Below are 24,000 nucleotides of genomic sequence, written 5' to 3'. Positions count from 1 at the left end.
CCTTACTGTGACTAATTACTGGTGATGATAATGGTGACACTGCTGGTGGTGGTGATACTGCTACTGCTACTGTTACTGCTACTGCTACTGCTACTGCTACTGCTACTGCTACTGCTACTACTACTACTACTACTACTACGAGAGAGAGAGAGAGAGAGAGAGAGAGAGAGAGAGAGAGAGAGAGAGAGAGAGAGAGAGAGAGAGAGAGAGAGAGAGAGAGAGAGAATGTATACATATTTACAAACATGAGCTCCAGTAACTTAAGCATTCCAGTTTAGTTTTGTGTGGTCGAGTGTTGGGATACCTAAGTGTGCTGATCATCCAATTTACCTGCGCGTGTTTTGTCTCCACAGACGAGAACATCCGGCAGCTGCAGGGTATCCAGGCCACTATCCAGCGGATGAGGGAGACCAACTTGGCAGTGAAGGTGAGTGTGTCTTGCTGCTCTTGTGTTGTGGCTTCCTGCTTCAATCCTTCCGAGAATGTTAAGGTTTCTTTTCTTGGTTAGATGTAAATGATTTAAAAGTTTAAGACTGATATATTAGAGTAATGAGCCTTGCTGCACTTGTATCGTGACTTTCAGATTCAACGCTGCTGGGATTTAAGTTGTCTGAAGTTGCCCTTTGTTTAGACATGACTAGTGTGAAAGCTTTAGGATTGAGAGATCAAATTTTTGGTTCTCGAGAAATGATCGTTCTTTTTTTATATACCGTGTGAGCTTTTCACGGGAATTTATGGGCTGAAGTAGATACTTTTTTAGGGTGCCTCCTACCTAAAACCCCACCCGCCAGGAAACCGTTTGCCCTAGTGAGGAAGCCCAACCTACACTCAGACCGTGAACAGCATTCGAACTCGTGCGCTTGGAGACCCCTCGGACCCCAAAGGACGCATGGTTCCACGATTTTCAAATTAAGAGATGGAAAATATACCTCTAAATATGCAAATGTTTGATGATAGACGAATAAGTTTGGTATAGATAGATCAGGCAGGCTAATCATCTCTGTGGCCTTTGAAAATATTGTCTTAGCGAGAGGGCTTAACATTTCAGATGAGCCTAAATAATTCAACACAACTATAAAATTGCAAGGGATAACGTGCGAGAAGACAGTGATAAATACCATCCAAGACTGTCTTCACACCTGTCCCCTTTCCCTTCCCTTCCCTTCCCTTCCCTCACTCCCACCACTCTCACCACTCCTCCCACGCAATGTCTTCAGGAATGATCTTTTTCTCCTCATTTCTCGGACTTTACATATTTTACTCCCCCGCGAGACTGTCGGGGATTGTCAGGCATTTTACATGAAAGCCACAGCGAGACGTATTATCTTTTGAATTCACTTATTTTGCTCTTTATCCCCGAATTCAAGTCATTAGTCTTCGTCCTTCGTTGTCATTTTTTTTGTGCTCCTTCTTTTCCTTCTCTTCCTTCTTCTTCTTCTTCTTCTTCTTCTTCTTCTTCTTCTTCTTCTTCTTCTTCTTCTCTCCTCTCTTCTCCTTCTCTTCTCCTTCTCCTTCTCCTCCTCCTCCTCCTCCTCCTCCTCCTCCTCCTCCTCCTCCTCCTCCTCCTCCTCCTCCTCCTCCTCCTCCTCCTCTTCGTGAACTACAGGAATAACCTTTCTCCTTCAGTTCCAGTCTTGTCTGTCATGTCCTGTCTCCGTCTGTGTGTGTGTGTGTGTGTGTGTGTGTGTGTGTGTGTGTGTGTGTGTGTGTGTGTGTGTGTGTGTGTGTGTGTGTGTGTGTGTGTGTGTGTGTGTGTGTGTGTGTGTGTGTGTGTGTGTGTGTGTGTGTGTGTGTGTGTGTGTGTGTGTGTGTGTGTGTGTGTGTGTGTGTGTGTGTGTGTGTGTGTGTGTGTGTGTGTGTGTGTGTGTGTGTGTGTGTGTGTGTGTGTGTGTGTGTGTGTGTGTGTGTGTGTGTGTGTGTGTGTGTGTGTGTGTGTGTGTGTGTGTGTGTGTGTGTGTGTGTGTGTGTGTGTGTGTGTGTGTGTGTGTGTGTGTGTGTGTGTGTGTGTGTGTGTGTGTGTGTGTGTGTGTGTGTGTGTGTGTGTGTGTGTGTGTGTGTGTGTGTGTGTGTGTGTGTGTGTGTGTGTGTGTGTGTGTGTGTGTGTGTGTGTGTGTGTGTGTGTGTGTGTTCTGGGTGTGTGTGGGCGGGTGTGCTTCCTTGTGTGTGTGTGCAAACACCGCCATTGTTCGGGATGAATATCGCTTCCTTTAGCGTCTCATTGTTCGGGATGAATATTAATTCTCAGATGAGAGAGAGAGAGAGAGAGTCCCACTGGAGCGGGAAGAATATTAGTGAGCATTATGCAAGACCGAGAAAGGATGGAAGGCGGAAGGAGAGGAAAAGCTGGAGGAAAAATACAAGAGGAGTGGAAAGGAGGAAGGGAAACAAGAAGGGTGTGGGAGGAGAGAAGGAAGGAAGAATAGTGGTAGAGGAGGAAGGAAAGCTGGGTGAGGAAGGAGGTAAGAAGGGAAAACAGTGCTGGAGTGAATGAAGGAAAGTAAGGAAGAGGAGGAAGGAGGAAGAATATAGGTTAGAAGATCAAGGAAGGCAAGGAGAGAGAGAGAGAGAGAGAGAGAGAGAGAGAGAGAGAGAGAGAGAGAGAGAGAGAGAGAGAGAGAGAGAGAGAGAGAGAGCAACAGGAAGATAAAAAAAAAGATAATAAAGAAAAGAAAGAAGGGTGAAAGAAATAGAAGAACGAGATAGTGTAGGGAATGATGGTTGAAAGAAAAAGGATAACAGGAAGAAGAGAAAATAAAGAAGGAATACAGGGGCAAAAAAATACAAATGAAACAACAGACAGCAACAGCCCTATTGGACCTAACGAGGATGTCTGTGTGTCGATTCTACCACTACAGATAATACGAGTGAAAGACTAAAGGACATTAAGGTTCAAGGAAGGAAAACAGAGCACAAGGAGAGAGAAAGTCAAAGATGTAAGGAGAAAGGTTAAAAGAGAAATGCTACTGTCTATTACCGTAATTAAATAAGAAATAAATATGCAGGTGAAAAGTACTTTATTTGAGGGGTTGATGCGAGGTGATAGTCCAACCTTTGTTTAAAAATTTCTATTGTATTACCGCCGACAACATGTGCTGGGAGAGTGTTCCAGACACTTACAATTCTATTTAAGAAATAATGTTTAGTCTCTGTTGAGCTGAAACGCTTGTCTATGATCTTGTAACCATGATTTCGAGTGACAGAGGAAGAAGAGGAGGGTGTGGTAGGTACAAGTCCACTGTCATTGTTTAGAAAAAGAGAAATGAAGAGATATTACATTATATAAAAAAAATGAACAACGGTTTGAGTGGAGGGTGACTAGTGAGGACTTTTCTTTCAAACAGCAATACAATAGATAGTTTTGGGGAATATCGTATCTTTTGAATTGTTGGTTGCGAGAATACCTTATCTTCCGCCTTGAATTCTTAACTTTGCAGGAGAAAACACCGGGCGAGACTCGAGACTGACATGCACTGACGTTTTTAGTCTCGTTTTGAGGAAACTGGAATATTCAGAACATTGTTTAAGTAATGACTTTTCGTTCCCTGTCAGGGCGGTATATTCAATCAGTCAATTACTGTCTCTTCTTGTCAGTTATTGAGGTTTGGCAATTGATGGAAGTGGAGAGAGAGAGAGAGAGAGAGAGAGAGAGAGAGTTAGTGTGATCAAGTGTAGCCAATCAAACGTGTTCCTATTGTATTCCTATTGTATTAATTTATACAGATTTGTATTTGCCATTCCATATCAAGAAAATAATACTGGGCAGTGAAAAGCGTCGATACAGCGATGCTTCCTGGATAGACTGTGTGTGTGTGTGTGTGTGTGTGTGTGTGTGTGTGTGTGTGTGTGTGTGTGTGTGTGTGTATCTAAGTAGTTAACTCAGTTGTCAATAGTTTAGCGTAGCGCAGGGTTGCCAGACACTACACATGAAAAAAGGACAGACCTGCTTTAAAAAAAGGACATTTGCCTCCAAAAAAAGGACAGCACAACAAAAGTGTGTGTATTATATATATATATATATATATATATATATATATATATATATATATATATATATATATATATATATATATATATATATATATATATATATATATATATATATATATATATATATATATATAGGCAGTATATATAGGCAGTAGGCAGTAGTCACCTGCCGCCCGGTGGAATACTCCAGGAGAGGTACTTACGGGGATGTAGGCAGTGCTGCAGACTGAGTGATTCCCGTGTCCTCTCTTCCCGGTTCCCTTTGTGGTCTCATTTATACAATTGAGCAGCTGCAGCCTGCCCTCTAAAGACAACTTCTACTACTTCCTACACTACACTACAACACCTTACACTTTTACACTCTCTTCAAATCAAAATTTAATAATGGCTTCACCACGCCCTGCCTCGGAGTCCCCTCTGGGAGGGGACCATAAATGTCCCCAGGTCGGACTGCCCTCTGCTGTCGACCTTGGGTGTCTTGACACTTCATCTAATACTTTCACTATCAATTTCTGCAACATTCGTGGCCTTCGTTCTAATTTTCAATCTGTGGAACACCACCTCTCCTCTACTAAACCTCATCTTCTCTTCCTAACTGAAACACAGTTGTCTGTGACTACTGACAGCAGCCCTTTTCTGTTCCCTCCTACTTGCTCTATCCTCATTTTCAATCCAAAGCTGGATGTTGCGCATACGTGCGTAACGACACCACTTGCTCTCGTGCCCACAATCTTGAATCTTCAGAATTTTCTACCATCTGGCTAAGACTTCAATGTCACTCTCTAACTAAATTCATCTGTGCTGTATACCTCTCACCTAATTCCTCTGACTATGTAAAATTCTTTGACTATTTGACTTCCAAGGTGGAGCACATCTTATCTCACTTTCCTTTTGCTGAGATCTCCATTTTAGGGATTTCAATGTTCACCACCAGCTTTGGCTTTCATCTTCTTTCACTGACCAACCTGGTGAACAAACCTTCAACTTTGCTATCCTTCATGACCTAGAGCAGCTAGTGCAGTTCCCTACCCGTATTCCTGACCGCCTTGGAGACACGCCCAACATTCTTGATCTTTTCCTAACCTCCAACCCTTCTGCTTACTCTGTTAAACTTTCCTCTCCGTTGGGCTCCTCCGACCACAATCTAATTTCCGTTACCAGTTCTATCACTCCAGTGCAGCCTCAGGACCCGCCTAAGCGGAGGTGCTTCTGGCATTTTAACTCTGCTAAGTGGGAGGAACTAAGGCAGTACTATTCTGATTTCCTTGGGATGATTATTGTTTTCATGTCAGAGATCCTTCTCTTTGTGCCGAGCGCATAACAGAGGTGATTATCTCTGGCATGGAGCTATACATTCCTCATACTTTCTCTAACCCTAAAGCTAAAAAGCCTTGGTTTAACTCTGCTTGTTCTCGTGCTGTCAATGATAGAGAGGCGGCTCACAAACGGTTCCGTAGCCATCCAACTGCTGAAACTCATGCCCTATATATTTCTGCCCGTAATCATGCCAAATCTATTCTCCAACTTACTAAAACTCTTTCATCAATAGAAAATGTCAAAGTCTTTCCAATTCTAACTCCTCTCGAGATTTCTGGCATCTAGCCAATAATATCTCTAACAACTTTACTTCTTCGTCTTTCCCTCCTTTACTTCATCCAGATGGCTCTACAGCTGTCTCTTCTTTTTCTAAAGCTGAACTCTTCGCTCAAACCTTTGCTACCAACTCAACTTTGGATGATTCTGGGCATATTCCTCCTACTCCTCCACCCTCTGACTACTTCATCCCTAAAATTAAAATTCTTTATAAAGACGTTTTCCTGGCCCTCTCTGGCCTTGATTCTCGGAAGGCTTACGGTCCGGATGGAGTCCCTCCTGTTGTTCTCAAAACTGTGCTTCCGAACTCGCTCACTGCCTGGTCAAACTCTTTCATCTGTGTCTCTACTTCTATTTATCCTTCTTGCTGGAAGTTTGCTCACATTCAACCTGTCCCTAAAAAAGGTGACCACTCCAATCCTTCTAACTACCGCCCTATAGCTTTGATTTCCTGCCTTTCTAAAGCCTTTGAGTCTATCCTTAATAGGAAGATAATGAGGCATCTATCAGCTCACAACCTTCTCTCTGATTGCCAGTATGGTTTCCGTAAAGGCAGATCTACTGGTGATCTTCTTACTTTCCTAACTGAATCTTGGTCATCCTCTTTAGGGACTTCGGTGAAACCTTTGCTGTCGGCCTTGACATATCGAAAGCCTTCGATAGAGTCTGGCACAAATCTTTAATTTCTAAACTACCCTCCTACGGATTCTATCCTTCTCTGTACCTTCATCTCCAGTTTCCTTTCCGATCGTTCTATTGCTGCTGTAGTAGACGGTCACTGTTCTTCCCTAAAACTATCAACAGTGGTGTTCCACAGGGTTCTGTCCTATCACCCACTCTCTTTCTATTATTCATCAATGATCTCCTAAATCTGACTCAATGCCCTATCCACTCCTATGCTGATGATACCACCCTGCATTATTCAACAGCGTTCAACAGACGCCCAACCCAACAACAATTAAATGACTCAAGGCGAGATGCTATAGGACGCCTAACTTCTGATCTTTCACTTGTTTCTGATTGGGGCAGAGAAAACCTGGTTTTGTTCAATGCCTCAAAACTCAATTTCTACAACTATCTACTCGACATAACCTTCCAGACAACTATCCTCTCTTCTTCAATAACACTCAACTTCCCTCTCCTCTACATTAAACACACTCGGTCTATCCTTCACTAAAAATCTAAACTGGAAATTTCACATCTCTACTCTTGCTAAATCAGCTTCCAAGAAGTTAGGTGTCCTATGGCGTCTTCGTCCATTTTTCTCTCCTCCCAGCTGCTTGCTCTGTACAAGGGCCTTATCCGCCCGTGTATGGAGTATGGCTCTCATGTCTGGGGATCCACACACACAGCTTTACTAAACAAGGTGGAATCTAAAGCTTTTCGTCTTATCAACTCTTCTCCTCTAACTGACTGTCTTGATTCTTTAAGTCACCGCCGCAATGTTGCATCTTTATCTGTCTTCTACCGCTGTTTTCATGCTGTCTGCTCTTCTGAACTTGCTAACTGCATGCCTTCCCCTCCTGCGGCCTCGCTGCACAAGACTCTCTACTTCTTCTCATCCCTATTCTGTCCATCTTCCTAATGCAAGAGTTAACCAGTATCTTCACTCCTTCATTCCCTACACTGGTAAACTCTGGAACTCTCTACCTGTGTCTGTATTTCCACCTGCCTATGACTTAAACTCTTTCAAAAGAGGAGTGTCAAGACACCTCTTACGTTAACTGGACCCTCCTTTTAGATTTTTTGTTTTTTTTTCTACTTTCCTCTTAACAGGGCCTGGCAACCAGCGGATTTTTTTTTTCCAACACTTTGTTTTCCCTTGGCCAGTGCCCTTGTAATGTAAAAAAAAAAAAAAAAATATATATATATATATATATATATATATATATATATATATATATATATATATATATATATATATATATATATATATATATATATATATATATATATATATATATATATATATATATATATATATATATATATATATATATATATATATATATATATATATATATATATATATATATATATATATATATATATATATATATATATATATATATATATATATATATATATATATATATATATATATATATATATATATATATATATATATATATATATATATATATATATATATATATATATATATATATATATATATATATATATATATATATATATATATATATATATATATATATATATATATATATATATATATATATATATATGTGTGTGTGTGTGTGTGTTTAAGGTATGTGTTTATAACATAACAGAGAGAGAGAGAGAGAGAGAGAGAGAGAGAGAGAGAGAGAGAGAGAGAGAGAGAGAGAGAAAGAGAGAGAGAGAGAACCTGCAGGGTTATATGAAATTTAGCAACATTTAGGCTAGGCTGGGAGACTGGGAGTGGGAGCGCTTTTTTAAGGGAGTTGCCGGTTGCTTATTATAATTACCAGTCTGCGATCCCACAGAAAAATCATAAGTTCATAATATGCTCGATTTATTTTTATATAACACAAGAACAAATATGATAAAACAATAAAAAGATAGAAAGTTGCAGAAACAAATTTATTGACTGCGTGTTTGAATTTTGCTGAAAAAAGGACAGAAAGGACAGATTTTGACTGTCCTTTTTTACAAGAAAACTTAAGGACAAACAGGCTCAAAAAAGGACAGACTGTCCTTAAAAGGACAAACATGGCAACCCTGGCGTAGCGTGGTATGGGCTGGGGTGGTTCTCTGGTGTATGCTGCATCACGGGCGCTTGGTGGCGTCAAGTGGCGTTGCCTCAGTGAGTCGCCTAAAGGACCACAGTCAGGGAGCCTCGAGTCCCTGATAATTAAAAGCCTCCGTTATTGCCGCCTCTCCTGCCCCGCCACACAGCGCCAGTGGGTCGTGAGGAAGACGCTGAAGGAACGACCTGCTGCTTAGCCTTCCCTTCCTATTCCAACGAGGGTGACATGTTAAAGGGGTCAGAGAGTCCTTTTGCTCCGTGCATGGTTTGGGTGTGTGGGGAGTGTGGAGACTGGAGAGTGTCTCCTCATCTGTCACTCCTCTCATTGCGTTTTTGACAAGTGAGTGGTCTAAGTTGTAGTTCAAGAAGGAACACATTGCTTCTTATCCGAATTAACTTGTGGTCTGAACTTGGAGTTTACACGCTCCCGCAACATCCTGAGTTTAGAACCATCTCCCTTCACGCTCTCCTCCAGTGTTATCCCCTGCACCCCACCACTGCCACCAGCCTGCCGTCCCCAGCCCCAGTCTCCGCCGATCCACTAATGTGTCTCAGGCTCGCGACTGCCCTGTCTGGTTTTCTTGTTTGCTCCAGATGACTCGAAATTTTTTATCCTCGCTTTTAATATTGAAACTTTTATATGAATATTGCTGAATTTAGCACTTCATCGCCTCCTTCTGGGTATGATTACAGGGATGAAATGAGGGCGATGGCTCTCCACGTTCTTCACCTCGTCCTGGTTTTACGTGACCAAGCAGAGCGAAGCAAGATGGAGGAAGGGGACATGTGGAGTTGGTGTGTGTGGGGGCGGGTTAGTCATCTACTGTTGGTATGGATAACTCAAACATCACCATCATCTCTCTCACTACATTATTTTTTATTCTAATGCGTAATTCCAGCAAAACATTATTATTAATTATCTAATTTTCATAATGGATTACTATCACATAAACCGATTGATATACACGACCTATAATTTTTACTAAAGCTTCTCATTACGAGGAATAATTAGACTATTAGAGGCAGGTGGTTCGCAGACCATCATGACTTCTCGTTAATTACACAAACATTTCATTCAGCAACAAGTGTTTAGCTAGCGGTAGTTTTGTGTTTGTCAGGGGCACCTCGGCCACCCTTCACCCTGCCCTGGAGTCTCGTCACTGTGTGTGTGGGAAGGAGGGGAATTAGTCTGTGTATGTGTACGTGTTTTATGTAAGAAAGATTCTGGCCAAGGGCTACAAAAAAAAAAAAAAAACCCAAGCAGCAGAGAGAAGGAGTATCCAAAATTAGAAGTGTGTGTGTGTGTGTGTGTGTGTGTGTGTGTGTGTGTGTGTGTGTGTGTGTGTGTGTGTGTGTGTGTGTGTGTGTGTGTGTGGTCAGGCAGGCAGGCTGGGGTCAATACTTTAGTATTTCATGCTCATAAAAAAACATTTTGGTAAGTATAAATTTGCACAAGTTTCCTTTAACGGCGCTCATTACATGCGGATATTAGAATGTAAAATAGACTAATAGATTAAATTTCCGTGTTTAATGAAGTTTCTTTTGACACGTTAATTAGATAGTTACATAAATTGAGTGTAAATGTTGGCTGCGAGAAAGAGACTTTTCTCATGACTTCCGTGAAGGGGAAAATGTTTGGTGGCAGCAAAGAGATGGCTGGTGTTGGGGACTGATGGGGAGGAGGATGTTAACTTATCAGAGAAGTAGTCGTGGTGTTGGTTAGTAGCAATAAATATGCATGAGTGTCATACCTGTGTGTGTGTGTGTGTGTGTGTGTGTGTGTGTGTGTGTGTGTGTGTGTGTGTGTGTGTGTGTGTGTGTGTGTGTTTTCCTCTATTGATTACATGCCGTCAGTTGAACATTACATTTCTACGGCAGATAAGAGAAATATTTGAAACATTTTATTAAGCTACATTTTAAAGAAGTGTTAATGCAAGAGAAGCGGCCGCTCATTTAATGCCGAGGCTTTTATAGCAAGACTTTAACCTCGTATTTCTTTCTATATATCTCTCTCCACTTTTAATTATTCAGTTGGAAAGCACATCACAAAATCACCAAGATAAGATGAGCAAATATGGTGACTGGTGTGAAACGTGAGAAGCTTGACTGGCGCTGGAAGTGTGTGAGGAGAGGAGGAGGAGGAGACAGGACGAAGGGAGTGGACAGACGAGGGTGTTGATGAGGTGAGGGTGACCGTATTGAAGAATGTGCGTCATTAACCAAAAGGAGGGTAGAATATTTGAAGCCCATTGCAGGAATCTTTGAAAATACTAACAAGTGTGGTTTATTCTTTGTCAATATAGCGTTTTTCTTACACCACCACCTCCTTATCCTCCTTCTCCCACTTTTCCTCCTTCTTCCTTTTATCTCCGTCTGCAGAAGTGGAGAGAGAGAGAGAGAGAGAGAGAGAGAGAGAGAGAGAGAGAGAGAGAGAGAGAGAGAGAGAGAGAGAGAGAGAGAGAGAGAGAGAGAGAGAGAGAGAGAGAGAGAGAGAGAGAGAGAGAGAGAGAGAGAGAGAGAGAGAGAGAGAGAGAGAGAGAGAGAGAGAGAGAGAGAGAGAGAGAGAGAGAGAGAGAGAGAGAGAGAGAGAGAGAGAGAGAGAGAGAGAGAGAGAGAGAGAGAGAGAGAGAGAGAGAGAGAGAGAGAGAGAAATATTTGATCCTGTTTGGTCACGGTGGTTACGGTCTCATGATGTTGGTAGTGTTGTGCTTCACCTTCACGAAAAGTAGCTGGTCACGGCCTCCGGGGCACACTTGCTGATGTACGGGGCAAGAAGGGACGGAGGGATACAGGAAGAGAGAGGTGTACCACGTCCCTCTTAAGTAAAATCCTCTTAGGCTCTTTTCTCATTGGCCGCCATATCAGTAAGGATACTCACACATGTTACGTTTAGTGTGCGTTACAGAGGAAGTAGTCAAAAGGACTCTTCATGCTGCTTGAGGTAATATTTTCGATGGACGCTCCTTTAAAACTATCCACCGTCTGTGTGTCATGTCACAGCACATTGCTCGCCCTGAGACACCAGTTATCAGGATTTCACGGAATGTTCTATTGACAGAATCATTTGAAAGGCAAAAGGCAAAACCTTCCTCCGGTGTGTGTGTGTGTGTGTGTGTGTGTGTGTGTGTGTGTGTGTGTGTGTGTGTGTGTGTGTGTGTGTGTGTGTGTGTGTGTGTGTGTGTGTGTGTGTGTGTGTGTGTGTGTGTGTGTGTGTGTGTGTGTGTGAACCACTTACGGTGTGTTGGCGCGCCGTGACCAGAAGGCGAGTAGTGTGAAGCTCTCGCCAGACAGACTCGCTTACCAATACCAACAGGTTCTCTAGGAAATGGAGACGCTATTCTGGGCGCACAGCGGAATGTCACTCCCGGAAAGTTTCTAAACAGCTGCTGAATCCAGGCGAGGCCGTAGATGGTGCCAGTCAGTCTGCGCGGCCTCACAAGATTCCTCCATGCGGGAACCCTTCGACCTTCACTGGAATGCAGGCTTTGTTGGAATTGTATAGGGATCCGTGTGCTCTGCAGCTGCTGCTGACACACATGAGTTCAGAGGATGTCTTATCTTTCTCACGCAGTCATGGAGACGCGAATTTAGAAGGAAAGAAATGTCTGACAAAGGAACACGAAATTTAAGACGTTGTATGAAAGCAAATCATCTGCTTTCCCACACTTATTTACCGTTCATTAATATCTGTGAGCATTATGAACCCTGGAGAGAGCATGTAGCGTGGCGGCAAGTGTGTGGTGTCTCGTGGCATCCTCTCATGACATCCTAAAGAGAAGCTGCGTTTTTTACGATAGTCTTGCTCTTTCTTCTTATGGCAGTGGATCACGAGACCAGTTGTGTTGACAGGGTTTTTTTTAAAACTGAAACATGTTATATTCAGAATACCTCATAAATACATTCTTTACTAAATGTCAAATAGTTCAGAAGATTAACAACCTTTTGAGTGTTTTAAGTCCAGATCAAACAGTGACGAGGACACGTGTAGGTCTGCGCGAGGATACCTGTCCCACTCATCATTCAGCATGTATGCACTGCACATTAATACATTCACCGTAGGAAAGGCAGGGCAAACACGGAGGACGGAAGGGAGCAGGAGGCAGCAGTAAGTAGGTCAGTCCCTCCTTGGATACAGTTATTACCCAGATAATCTCACATAATGACGTTTACTTAGGCAGATCCAGAAGAGAGGAGAGGCATCGACGATTTCTTTAGCCAGTGGTGAACGTTTTCCTCCCTGCGGGCAGATAAAGGTACGGGCGGCCAGGGCGGAGGGAAACTCGTCAGTCTGCCTCACGGAACCCCATTGTTTCCTTCTAGCGCTTGTAAACGACCCGGCACTCAAGCCTCAGACACCTGGGGCCAGAGGGTGTTTCCCGCCCCAGCCGCTGACCGTAATTGGCTCGTAACTGCCACGTTTCCTTCGCACAGCGGTGCATCTGGCAGGCGGGGCGGGGCGGGGCGATATCAGGTGCAGTGAAGAGGGAGAGGGTCGAGCCTCTCGTGGGAGAAGGAGGCTCAAAGGGTATTAGCCACGTTAATGAGCAGGGAGGAAAAGAAATGAAGCTTAAGTCCTTACGGGGGAATTTTATGAGGGGGTGATTTGCGGCAGAAGCTGTGCTGAATGGTTATGATCCAGAGAGAGAGAGAGAGAGAGAGAGAGAGAGAGAGAGAGAGAGAGAGAGAGAGAGAGAGAGAGAGAGAGAGAGAGAGAGAGAGAGAGAGAGAGAGAGAGAGAGAGAGAGAGAGAGAGAGAGAGAGACAGAGAGAGTATAATTAGGGTTAAAATCTCTTTTCTGGAAACAAAAGAATTAGAATTGAAAATGGCAATTGTATTATAAGTTTTAGGAGTGGGATCAAGAAATTAGAGGAAAGGAAGGAAGAATCGTGTGGTCCGGAAATTTTGGAGAGGAGAGGAAGGAAAGGAGGAAGAGAGGGAAGGAATTCAGCGTAAATAGAGAAAGGTCTTGCAGCAAAAGTGAAGCGGGGAAGAGTACGAAAGTGAAAAAAAAAAAACACAGCTAGGAAGTCGTTCTAAAGCAAGCAAAGGTCAAAGTTCAATTGGGAGTTAGAGAAGTGAACCAATTATAGGGAAGGGGGAAAAGATGAGAATAAAGTGGTTCGTCGCGACTTACTTTTTGAGTGGAGGAGTGTATAGTGTTCATTTGCGCCTTGTTTCGTATTTTGTATTGGCTAATTTGTGACTGTGACTCTTCAGCAATCATGCCAGAGTAAAGAGGTTGTTAGTGGCGAGGCATCGGGGAGCTTTGAGAGATTAGAAAGATTTAAAGATGTGGATGATCGGTGGAGGTACTAGGCAGGTATATTTCGTAAAGGTGCTGCCACTTGTAGGCGTAATACTTGCCTACTACTTCCATCATTCTCTAATATTCTGATGTTCATGTATTATCATTGAGCTTATGAGGAGCAGCAAACATCTGACTAACATTCTTTACTGTACGGGAGTGCGATGTAATATAATTATTTATTTTTATTCTTTATGGGCTCGGTTTAAATCAATCCTCTTCACTAATTCATCATCTTCCCTTAGTAGAGTACCAACCTTATTCATAAGTTTAGCTGGTAGGTTTTCTTACTAATTGAAACGTAATATTACTTATGATATCACGTTATTTTCATGTTATCTTTAAGTTCCCTCGATTTCACCTTTCGCCTCGATCCCTCGCCTTGCCTTCTGCCCTTTCCTGCGGCCCTTGCCCTCCCAGCTTCGCCTCCCACTCACCGAGAGGCATTAACCCTGCAGCGGCATGAAGGGTCGCGAGTGGAGGACAGTAGAATGCTAATTAATGGACTCAAGTGAGGCGTATGGCTGTCAGAACACAGGCTTGACCCATTCAGTACTTGTTTGCATCCTGCCACTCACACTCCCGCACCTGTCACACTTGCATGATGGCGATGGTGTTGGCGAGGCCTGCATCAGGGAGTGGGCGGGTATTGGGCGGGCCTGTGTGTTATCCTGGTGGCTACACATAATGCGTTTCAGCTTTAGCCGCGTATTCTGGGGAAAAAAAGCTTTACTTTCTAAAGGGGAAAAATATGATGAACTGAGACTTTCTTCTTTCGATATAAATGTATATAAATAATGTTTATGTCACCTTAACCTTAAAAAGAATTCTGAGAAACACTATTATTCATTATTATGAAAATAGTCGGGCGTGACTTAGAAGCTTTTCAGAATATTACACTTTGGCAGCTTAAGGACAAAGAGCGGAAGTTAGCAAGGAAGCTACATGAAGCAATCAGGCATACACGTGGCACTCTGGCATCTATGAAGCGCACGTAAGTATGTCCACTAACCCCATACATAAATTTATCTGATCTTTCCAGAACTCTCTAATGACTCAGCACCAATTACCTGATCACTTCCTTACAAACAATACGAACAGCATCCGCGTCATAAAACCTTGGCAAGACTTGGTACTTCCTCAGCTTAGTCATGACCTATTTAGATTATTGAACGTTCCGGAAGCTCTCTCTCTCTCTCTCTCTCTCTCTCTCTCTCTCTCTCTCTCTCTCTCTCTCTCTCTCTCTCTCTCTCTCTCTCTCTCTCTCTCTCTCTCTCTCTCTCTCTCTCTCTCTCTCTCTCTCTCTCTCTCTCTCTCTCTCTCTCTCTCTCTCTCTCTCTCTCGTCTCAGCTATTAATCCCATTGTCCTCTACTCCTCTCCATTCTGGCCGTCCCCCGCTTCGTTACCTTCATTAACTGCCCACTCACCTGGCGTACCGTGGGAAGCCTTGATTAGGGGAAGGGAACACTGGTGGAATGAGGTTAACTAGAGGGCAGTGGTGGTGACTGGCAAAGGATGGACAGAAAGGGGTTTAACTACTGAGAAGTCACAGTAACTTAAATTTCCTGTCACCGTTGTCATTGTCGTTGTCGTTGTTATTGTCGTTGTTTTCACTGCCATTTTCACCTCGGTTGTCTTCATCAGTGGTACTTTTGTTGTTTTCGTTGTGGCTATCGTCGTACTCATCATCATTGTCAATAGCAACGAGAACACTGCCATCATCTGCTTCACCACCACCACCACCACCACCACCACCATTGCAGGTGGGTGTGTGAGCCTGAGGACTATAACCATTTCAACAGTTGGATGTATCGCTGTTTGAAGTACACACACACTGTTTGTTAAGGGTTTAATTTACACACACACACACACACACACACACACACACACACACACACACACACACACACACACACACACACACACACACACACACACACACACACACACACACACACACACACACACACACACACACACACACACACACACACACACACACACACACACACACACACACACACACACACACACACACACACACACACACACACACACACACACACACACACACACACACACACACACACACACACACACACACACACACGAAATGGACTTGTTACGGGGAAAAAACTCGTCGTTACGTCTCGGGTGTCTCAGGTGGGGTTACATAAAGGTATAAGGTTTAATTAGTTAAGGTGATGAAGAGATGCGTGGGCTGATAGCTATTAATTATGTACCACTATAGAAGTATGGATATAAAGATAGAGAGGTGATTATATAAATGGTGTAAAAAAATTTAAGGTTATCAGCAAATATGTTTGAGAAGAGACAGAAAAAGAAAATGTTGAATAAAAAGAGAGCGTTACTCTGGAATTATTTTTGAAAAGGTGTAGATCTATTGTATAAATGAGGGAAACAATCATACAAAGATCAGCAGGAATGTTTTAAAGATTGAAAATAATAGAAAGAATAGAAAGGAAGTGTCACGCTTAAACTGATGTACGAAAAAAAATGATTAGAAATATGACACGTTTTTTTTTATCACTCACTTCTGTTTTATATATATATATATATATATATATATATATATATATATATATATATATATATATATATATATAATTTTTCAGTCATTTTAATCACTTTGAAGTGGTTTTTTTTCATTGACACTTCACTTTTGTTGTTTATTAATATTGTGCTGTTTTGTAATTGAATCATGACAGAAAAACTTGATATTTGATGTGATGTGTTGTTTCTGTTTGATTTTTTATCATTTTAAATACTTTTCGTAATTTCAAAAATTTCCTTATCGTTATTTCCTTCTCGTCGATTGTTAGTGTTGTGTTGCTTTCTGGACACATTTTATTTTCTTTTTAAGAGTGTTTCATTCATTTAAAGTTTCTTTTTATCGGCACATTTTTTTTATATCGTGCTGCTTAATGAATGCATAAAGAAACTTCATATTTAGAGTGAGGAATTATCATTATTCATGGCGAAAATTTACTCCAGAAAGTTGAATGACTGAGGCGAGTGAATGTTATTTGTCGTCACTTAGCTAGTTGCAGCTGCCAGACGCCACTCACTTCATCCCTCCCTCCTTCCTCTCCTCTTTGCCTCCCTCCCTCCCTCCCTCCCTTCCAATTTTGCTTCCGCTTTATCCCCAGATTGATAGACAATTTTCACCTTGTCAAACTTTTTTCTACTAAGCGCTGCACAGTGTTTTCCCCAACACTCCACATTTCCCTCCCAGTACCAGCGCGTTACTTGGCTTCCAATCTGCTCCCAGTCACTCTCCGGCAGTGCAATCTTCCATTCTTTCTCAGTGAAGACTTTAGGTGGAGGCAGGATACATTTTCAGTGCCCTGTATCGAGGTTCGCGGGGCTGATGTCATTACATGCGTGGCCGATGGCGTGGATGACGGTGCGACGCGGCGTGAAAGAGAGAGAGAGAGAGAGAGAGAGAGAGAGAGAGAGAGAGAGAGAGAGAGAGAGAGAGATGAGGGGAATGAAGAAAATAATGTTAAGAAGCCACAGTACCGTTCAGATAATAAAAGGCATGCGTGGGAAGGAAGGCAGCGGGCAACGTTACCCTTACATCCCCTACTACCCTCGTGACATAACACACAACGTGGCACTTCATTTTTCGCTCGTGCCTCTCGAGGGGAGTTAAAGAGATGAAATGTCGCGCCTGATACAAAGGAGGATGAAGAGAACCACCTCAGATGATGTGATAGGATGAACAAATCAAAATTAACTCATTATTTATACCTTTATTTCAGCAGGATGTATCGTAGTTATTTTCCTAATGTTTCCGGTTTGTTGTAAGCATGGGTGGTTTTTGGGTGAAGAGAGAGGAGGCTTTTGAGGCAGCGGGCGATAAATGTGTCTGTGTGTACGGCTGATTACAGGTAGCAAGGTCCCTTCCTCTTAATCCCTCTCCCTCCCCTACCTAACCCAGCAACCGCGCCTCACACAAAGGTTTTATCGACCACCTCACATTGCCAGGAATCTTCCTCATCGCCAGAAAGAGAAGGACAATTACCTAAGCGTGCTTTTTTTCAACCGTCGCTACTTTCCCCTGCTTGCATTTTCCTCTGGTCAGCTCTTTTGACACGTCTTTTCGCTGGCTCATAAGAGTAGCCATTGTTCTTTTCATCCTGCTGATCCACAGATACGGGACCGAGGTGGTGGTAGTGGTGGTGGTGGTGGTGGTGGTGGTGGTGGTGGTGGTGGTAGTAGTAGTGGCTTTCTTGATATTAATGCAGAATTTCGCTCGTTTCGGTGTGGCATTTCTAATTTCTTACCTAATGTTGTATACTTTTTTAATTTTACGAAAGTGTGTACTTACCGAGATGTTTTATTTGGCTGTCTTCTTTAGGGTCAGTTAGATGCGCGCAGTAGTTCTATAAAGGTAGATAAAGAATGATACATAATTTATGTTATACGTAACAGTAATGTTATTTTACTCAACACAATTTTGTAAGTTTTAATTTTGAAATATGTTATTCCTGACGTTAGACATTTTTAGAAGCAGTTAGATGTGAAGACACGTAGCTCAAGGTAGACGAACGATAATGTGAAGGTAATGACATTTACAAGAATAACGTTAGGCTTAAATATTTACTTTCGTTAGACAAAAACACGTGTCTGAATAACTGTTTTATACCTTAACGATACTCCTGTGGTGAGAATGCGCCGCCATCTGTCTTAGGGGGCAAAAAGTGTGTTACAGCGCATGTATGATTTATGTTGGATTGGACGTCGCCAGGTGGCCGCCTTATGATAATATAATCCCCGTCAGCCGTCGTTCAGGCCATCAAGACGGGCTGACGGCGGGATTATATATTTAGAAAGGCATTTTCTAGCAGTCCCCTTCTCGAGCCTGTCCTCTTTCCTTCCCGCGTCCCTTCCATGATAACACTCCTTCCTGTCTTTTCTTTCCTACGACTTTCCTGTCCTCGTTTCCGGACTAGTCTCATTTCTCCTTCCCTTCCTTTATCAACTCTATTTACTCAACACTTCATTCTTCCTTCCTACTAAGTCTGATCTCGCGTCCTCGCTTCTTTTCTCGCCACAGTTCGTCTCTTTATTCTGCCTCCCATCTCCAGCACTCTTCTCCCTCTCCGCTCATTCTCGTCGGTCTCACCCAGTTTGCTTAATGCCTTGGCTATTGTCGCTATCAAACCTTCTCTTCCCGTGTGTGTGTGTGTGTGTGTGTGTGTGTGTGTGTGTGTGTGTGTGTGTGTGTGTGTGTGTGTGTGTGTGTGTGTGTGTGTGTGTGTTCAGCCAGTCTTCCCCATTACGGAGCGTGTGTGTGATCTTCGGGTGACTGAGACCATAACACACTCCACACACCGGGAAAGCGAGGCCACAACCCTCCAGTTACATCACCTACGGTGCTAGGTGAACAGGGCTACACATTAAGAGGCTTGCCCATTTACCTCGCCGCTTTCCGGAACTGGAACCCGGATTCTCGATTGTGAGTCGAGCGTGCTAACCACTACACAACGCTGTGTGTGTGTGTGTGTGTGTGTGTGTGTGTGTGTGTGTGTGTGTGTGTGTGTGTGTGTGTGTGTGTGTGTGTGTGTGTGTGTAATTCACTGTCTGATCTGCTGCAGTCTCTGACGAGACAGCCAGACGTTACCCTACGGAACGAGCTCAGAGCTCATTGTTTCCGATCTTCGGATAGGCCTGAGACCAGGCACACACCACACACCGCGACAACAAGGTCACAACTCCTCGATTTACATCCCGTACTTACTCACTGCTAGGTGAACAGCACCTACACGTGAAAGGAGACACACCCAAATATCTCACCCGGCCGGGGAATCGAACCCCGGTCCTCTGGCTTGTGAAGCCACTGAGCTACCGGTGTGCTACCGGTGTGTGTGTGTGTGTGTGAGAGAGAGAGAGAGAGAGAGAGAGAGAGAGAGAGAGAGAGAGAGAGAGAGAGAGAGAGAGAGAGAGAGAGAGAGAGAGAGAGAGAGTGAGTGAGTTTGTGTTAAAAATAAAGAAAATGGAGATCCTGGCTTATCATCACCATTTTTATCTTATCATCATCATCATCATCATCATCATCATCATCATCAGTAGCCTTATCATCATCATCATCAGTAGCAGCATCTCAGCCTTTTTTTTTTTTTATCCTAATTTCTTGGTGTTTTACTTAATTATTTCTCATTTCTTTTAATTTTCTTCTGGGGAGCAAACTTCCTTGTGTTAATTGTCTTAATCTCTGCGTTTACTTTATCATTATCTCTCCATTTTTTTTTTTTTTTACGTCCGTGTTTCTGTTTTGTCTGTGTGTCCCTCCCTCTTTTGTGCAGAAACTAATGCAACTTAAAGAGCCATTAAAACTTTTCTTATTTACCCTCTCATACCTGCCTGTTTGTTACCTGTTTCTCCTCCTCCTCCTCCTCCTCCTCCTCCTCCTCCTCCTCCTCCTCCTCCTCCTCCTCCTCCTCCTCCTCCTCCTCCTCCTCCTTCTTGTTTTCCTCTATGCATCCCTTCATCTCTTGTGTACTGCTTTCATTTTCTTCTTTCCCTTCAGTATTTGAGTGCTACCCTTTCATCATCTCTTCTTCTTCCTTCCTTCCTTCCTTCTGCTTTTCATGTCTTCCCTCTTATCTTTCTTCATTCTTCATCTTTTCTTCAGTAATTTTTTTCATTCTTTTTGCCTCTCACCATCTCATTTATTCACCGTTTCTTTGTTCTTTTCTCTCTCTCTCTCTCTCTCTCTCTCTCTCTCTCTCTCTCTCTCTCTCTCTCTCTCTCTCTCTCTCTCTCTCTCTCTCTCTCTCTCTCTCTCTCTCTCTCTCTCTCTCTCTCTCTCTCTCTCTCTCTCTCTCTCTCTCTCTCTCTCTCTTTGTCGGGTCTTGTCTATCTCATCTTCATTCATCTCTCACCTTTTCTTCAGTATCCCTTTCCTTATTTGTCTTCTTTCAGTCTCTTTTCCCCATTCATCCCTCCACCCTATCACCCTCTTCCCTCCATCCCTCCATCCCTAGCCTCCAGATTTGCCCGCGTCTAGTCTTTTATCCTATCCTATCTCCTTTCATCCTTCACTTTGTCTTCCGCGTCGCCTTTAAGCTTCCCCCCCTTCTCTCTCTCTCTCTCTCTCTCTCTCTCTCTCTCTCTCTCTCTCTCTCTCTCTGTCTCTGTCTCTCTCTCTCTCTCTCTCTCTCTCTCTTTCGCTTTGCTTGATTAGCCTGCCAGCAAATCTGTTGAAGCTTTCTCCTCACCATCTGTCCTCGGGTCTCGTTCTCAGTTGTTTTTGCTTCCTTCCGTCACCTCGTTTACCCGCCACCTGCTTCTCATCACGTCCCTTCATGTTGCTATTATTCCGCCCTCTCTGCCCGCTCTGATACCCTCTTGTTTTTTTTTATCCCGCGATCCGTCCTCCTCTGTTTACTCTCTCACTCTTACGAATAACGGACAATATATATTTCAGAACATTCCGAGTGTTAAAAAGAGCTGGAGGTGCGTGAGGTGTAAAGGTGGTGGTTGTTGTGGTGGTGGTGGCTTAGATGACGAGGATTTAAATGATGTAAAGGAGGCGACAGCAGAAGGAGTAGGAGGGAGGAAAGAGTTTAAAGAGATGAATAGCCTGTAGGAGAAGAAAGGAAAGGAAGGAATGGAAGAATGGAGGGAGGGATGAAGGAAGGAAGGAAGGAAGGAAGGAAGGAATGAAGGAAGTGAAGGAGGAAGGAAGGAATGGAGGGAGGGGAGGGAAGGAGGGAGAAGGAAGAACGGAATGAGATATGTAGATAAGTATTCTAGTTAATGTGTGTGTGTGTGTGTGTGTGTGTGTGTGTGTGTGTGTGTGTGTGTGTGTGTGTGTGTGTGTTTACCATGTTCCTCACCTTTCTTCATCTCCTCCTCCTCCTCCTCCTCCTCCTCCTCCTCCTCCTCCTCCTCCTCCTCCTCCTCCTCCTCCTCCTCCTCCTCCTCCTCCTCCTCCTCCTCCTCCATGTACCTCTTCATCCCCTCCGTCAGCGTGCTTCCTTCCAAAACAGAAGTGTCGTATATCAGAGCCCTTGCCACTGTGACGCACGCGCTGAATGCTAGTCGTGTTGACGGGTCGGGGCATGGAAATAAATGGAGTGGGCAAACACGTGCAGGAGAAGGAGGAGGAGTAGGAGGATGAGAGATGGATACATATGTAACTCATGAATATAAATAAAGCAAGGTGAGCAATGAGGGGAAGCTGTTGAGTTGCAGTGACGTAGAAGTTGCATGGGAAGAGAGGGAGAGGAGGGCAGTAAACCTTAGAAGGCGTCAGGTGTAGGCAGGCTTGAGAAAGGCTAATTAGTGGCATATGATTTTTTGTACGAGTATTTCATATATATATATATATATATATATATATATATATATATATATATATATATATATATATATATATATATATATATATATATATATATATATATATATATATATATATATATATATATATATATATATATATATATTTTTAGTTATGTTCATCGTTGGCGTTAGCTTAAGTATTGTAATGGGGATAATTATTTTTTTAAGTGCTGGTAATACTGGTGAACTGCATTTTATCCGACAGTTTTATGTCGCTGGCTCAGGTTGTACTGTCGCACCTCCTTTCACTTTGCCAATACTGTAGATACACATATGGAACAGTTAATTGAGGGAAGACTGCTCTGTGCATGGAAGGTAATGGAATGGCTGTAGAAGGAAAATGACATCGTTGCAAGGCGTCCACAAAACAAAAACGGCGTGAGGTAACACTGATAGTTAGGAACAAAGAGTGCGATGAACCTAAGCTGGGTAGTGTTCCAAGTTCCGACCCTCACTTACCTCCATCCACTCGTACATTTTGCACGAGGTCTTAAAGGTCATCGAGGCTTGCTCCGGCCCGTAGCTGTGCTGAGGTGCGCCTCTGCAACACAAAGCGGCAAGGAGTATTTCAATAGACTCCTCTTGACTCCTTGACAAAGCCTCTGCTGGAGCCTGAGCTGGGGTACTGAGTATCGTCCTTAAGAGCTGTGAATAATGCACTCACTAGAAGACTACAGCATCTTAGTCACTCAGAGATTTAACAAAGCCGCGTTTTCTTTGGCACAACATTTCCTCGCGTTCAAAATAGATGTTGATCATTTATTTCATTGACAGCAGTGAGCTTCCGAGTTGAAAGTAGTCGGTGTCTTAAGAGATTGGTAGACGTAAGACGAAATCCGCTGGACTGAGAAATGCTGAGCTGAGTGAGAAAGTGATGGGGAACGTTGGGAGGACTTCACTTGTGCTGAAAGAACCCTCCTGGTACCTGACAAGGACACCGCTGAGTGAGAGAAGGAGCGATGAGAGTACCTAATGCGTCCACTGCTGCAAGGAATGTTTTCGAGGCTCATCAAACATTCTGCCGCGGCTCAACATCAACTAAAGTGCGATACTCGTGTGCCTTCCAGAAGCTGACTTAAGGCTGGCCTGGTGGCGGTGTCTTGATAATGAAAGGTGATATGAAAGTCAAGGGACAGTATTTGTTCGTGGAAGCCCGAGGCTGCGTGCACACACTCACGCACATATAAACACACACACACACACACACACACACACACACACACACACACACACACACACACACACACACACACACACACACACACACACACACACTACGAGTTTCTTCCTTTCATGAATATTTTTTAGGTGAACCGCAGCCTCTTAAGCTTTGAGATAAAACTTTCAAGTCGTCAATCGAGTGTGGAGAACGGGCGGTGTTCCTGAAGTGTGCTCGGTTTTTTTTTTATTTTGAATTTTTCTTTTTTTCTCTCTTTCTTTGTAGCATCGAATCCTGGCGGTGGCGTCCTTGAGGCGGCGGCAGTGAGGAAGTGTGTCACGATTGAACGTTTTTCTCAACATTGATTTTTAGGTGAAGGGACGCTGTTCTCCGTCTGCCCAGTCCCTCTCTCCATCCGCTCCTCATCACTTTTCATTTTCGCTCATCTTAACGTTGACAGAACACTACCTTTTGTAACGCTGCTTCGACCGCTGCCTTTAAATGTCGAACAGTTGCTTTGGTAGTGTTGTGAGGCGGGCCTGTTGACGCTTAGCTTAACGGACGGCAGTAATTAGGTTAGTCAGAAAAAGTCAACCACTGGACATCGATGGGTGGGAAGGCGGGGGTTGTGTGTATTTTGGTGAAGGCTGACTGGTTATTTTTCCTCTTTAGTCAGATCAAAAACAAGTAGAATTCGTCGGCAAAATGGGATTTTACGTAATTCGATTCATAACGAGATTTTTTAAATTTTACGGTTTTATTAATTTAGGAATAACATGTAATGTGTCGTGAGTGGACCACCGAGGATGTCAGGAAAGGATGCAGCGTA

The 24,000-nt window shown here is 43.2% G+C and overlaps 1 protein-coding gene across 11 annotated transcripts in view; it reads left to right on the top strand.

Annotated features, from left to right (window-relative positions):
* Positions 1-24,000, top strand: part of LOC123515235 (A-kinase anchor protein 13-like) — a 567,618-nt gene that overhangs the window by 243,825 nt on the left and 299,793 nt on the right. For all 11 annotated transcript variants that reach the window (XR_006677839.1, XM_045273802.1, XM_045273804.1 and 8 more), the window contains one exon: positions 354-427. Coding sequence is in view for 10 of the 11 variants with exons in the window: in XM_045273802.1 (XP_045129737.1) it covers positions 354-427 (74 nt within the window). In the remaining variant the exon portion in view is untranslated. The remainder of the gene's footprint in view (positions 1-353; positions 428-24,000) is intronic.

The sequence above is a fragment of the Portunus trituberculatus genome, chromosome 38 (assembly GCF_017591435.1).
Source record: "Portunus trituberculatus isolate SZX2019 chromosome 38, ASM1759143v1, whole genome shotgun sequence".
Lineage (NCBI taxonomy): Eukaryota > Metazoa > Arthropoda > Malacostraca > Decapoda > Portunidae > Portunus > Portunus trituberculatus.
This window is presented reverse-complemented; position numbering and strand designations above follow the sequence as displayed.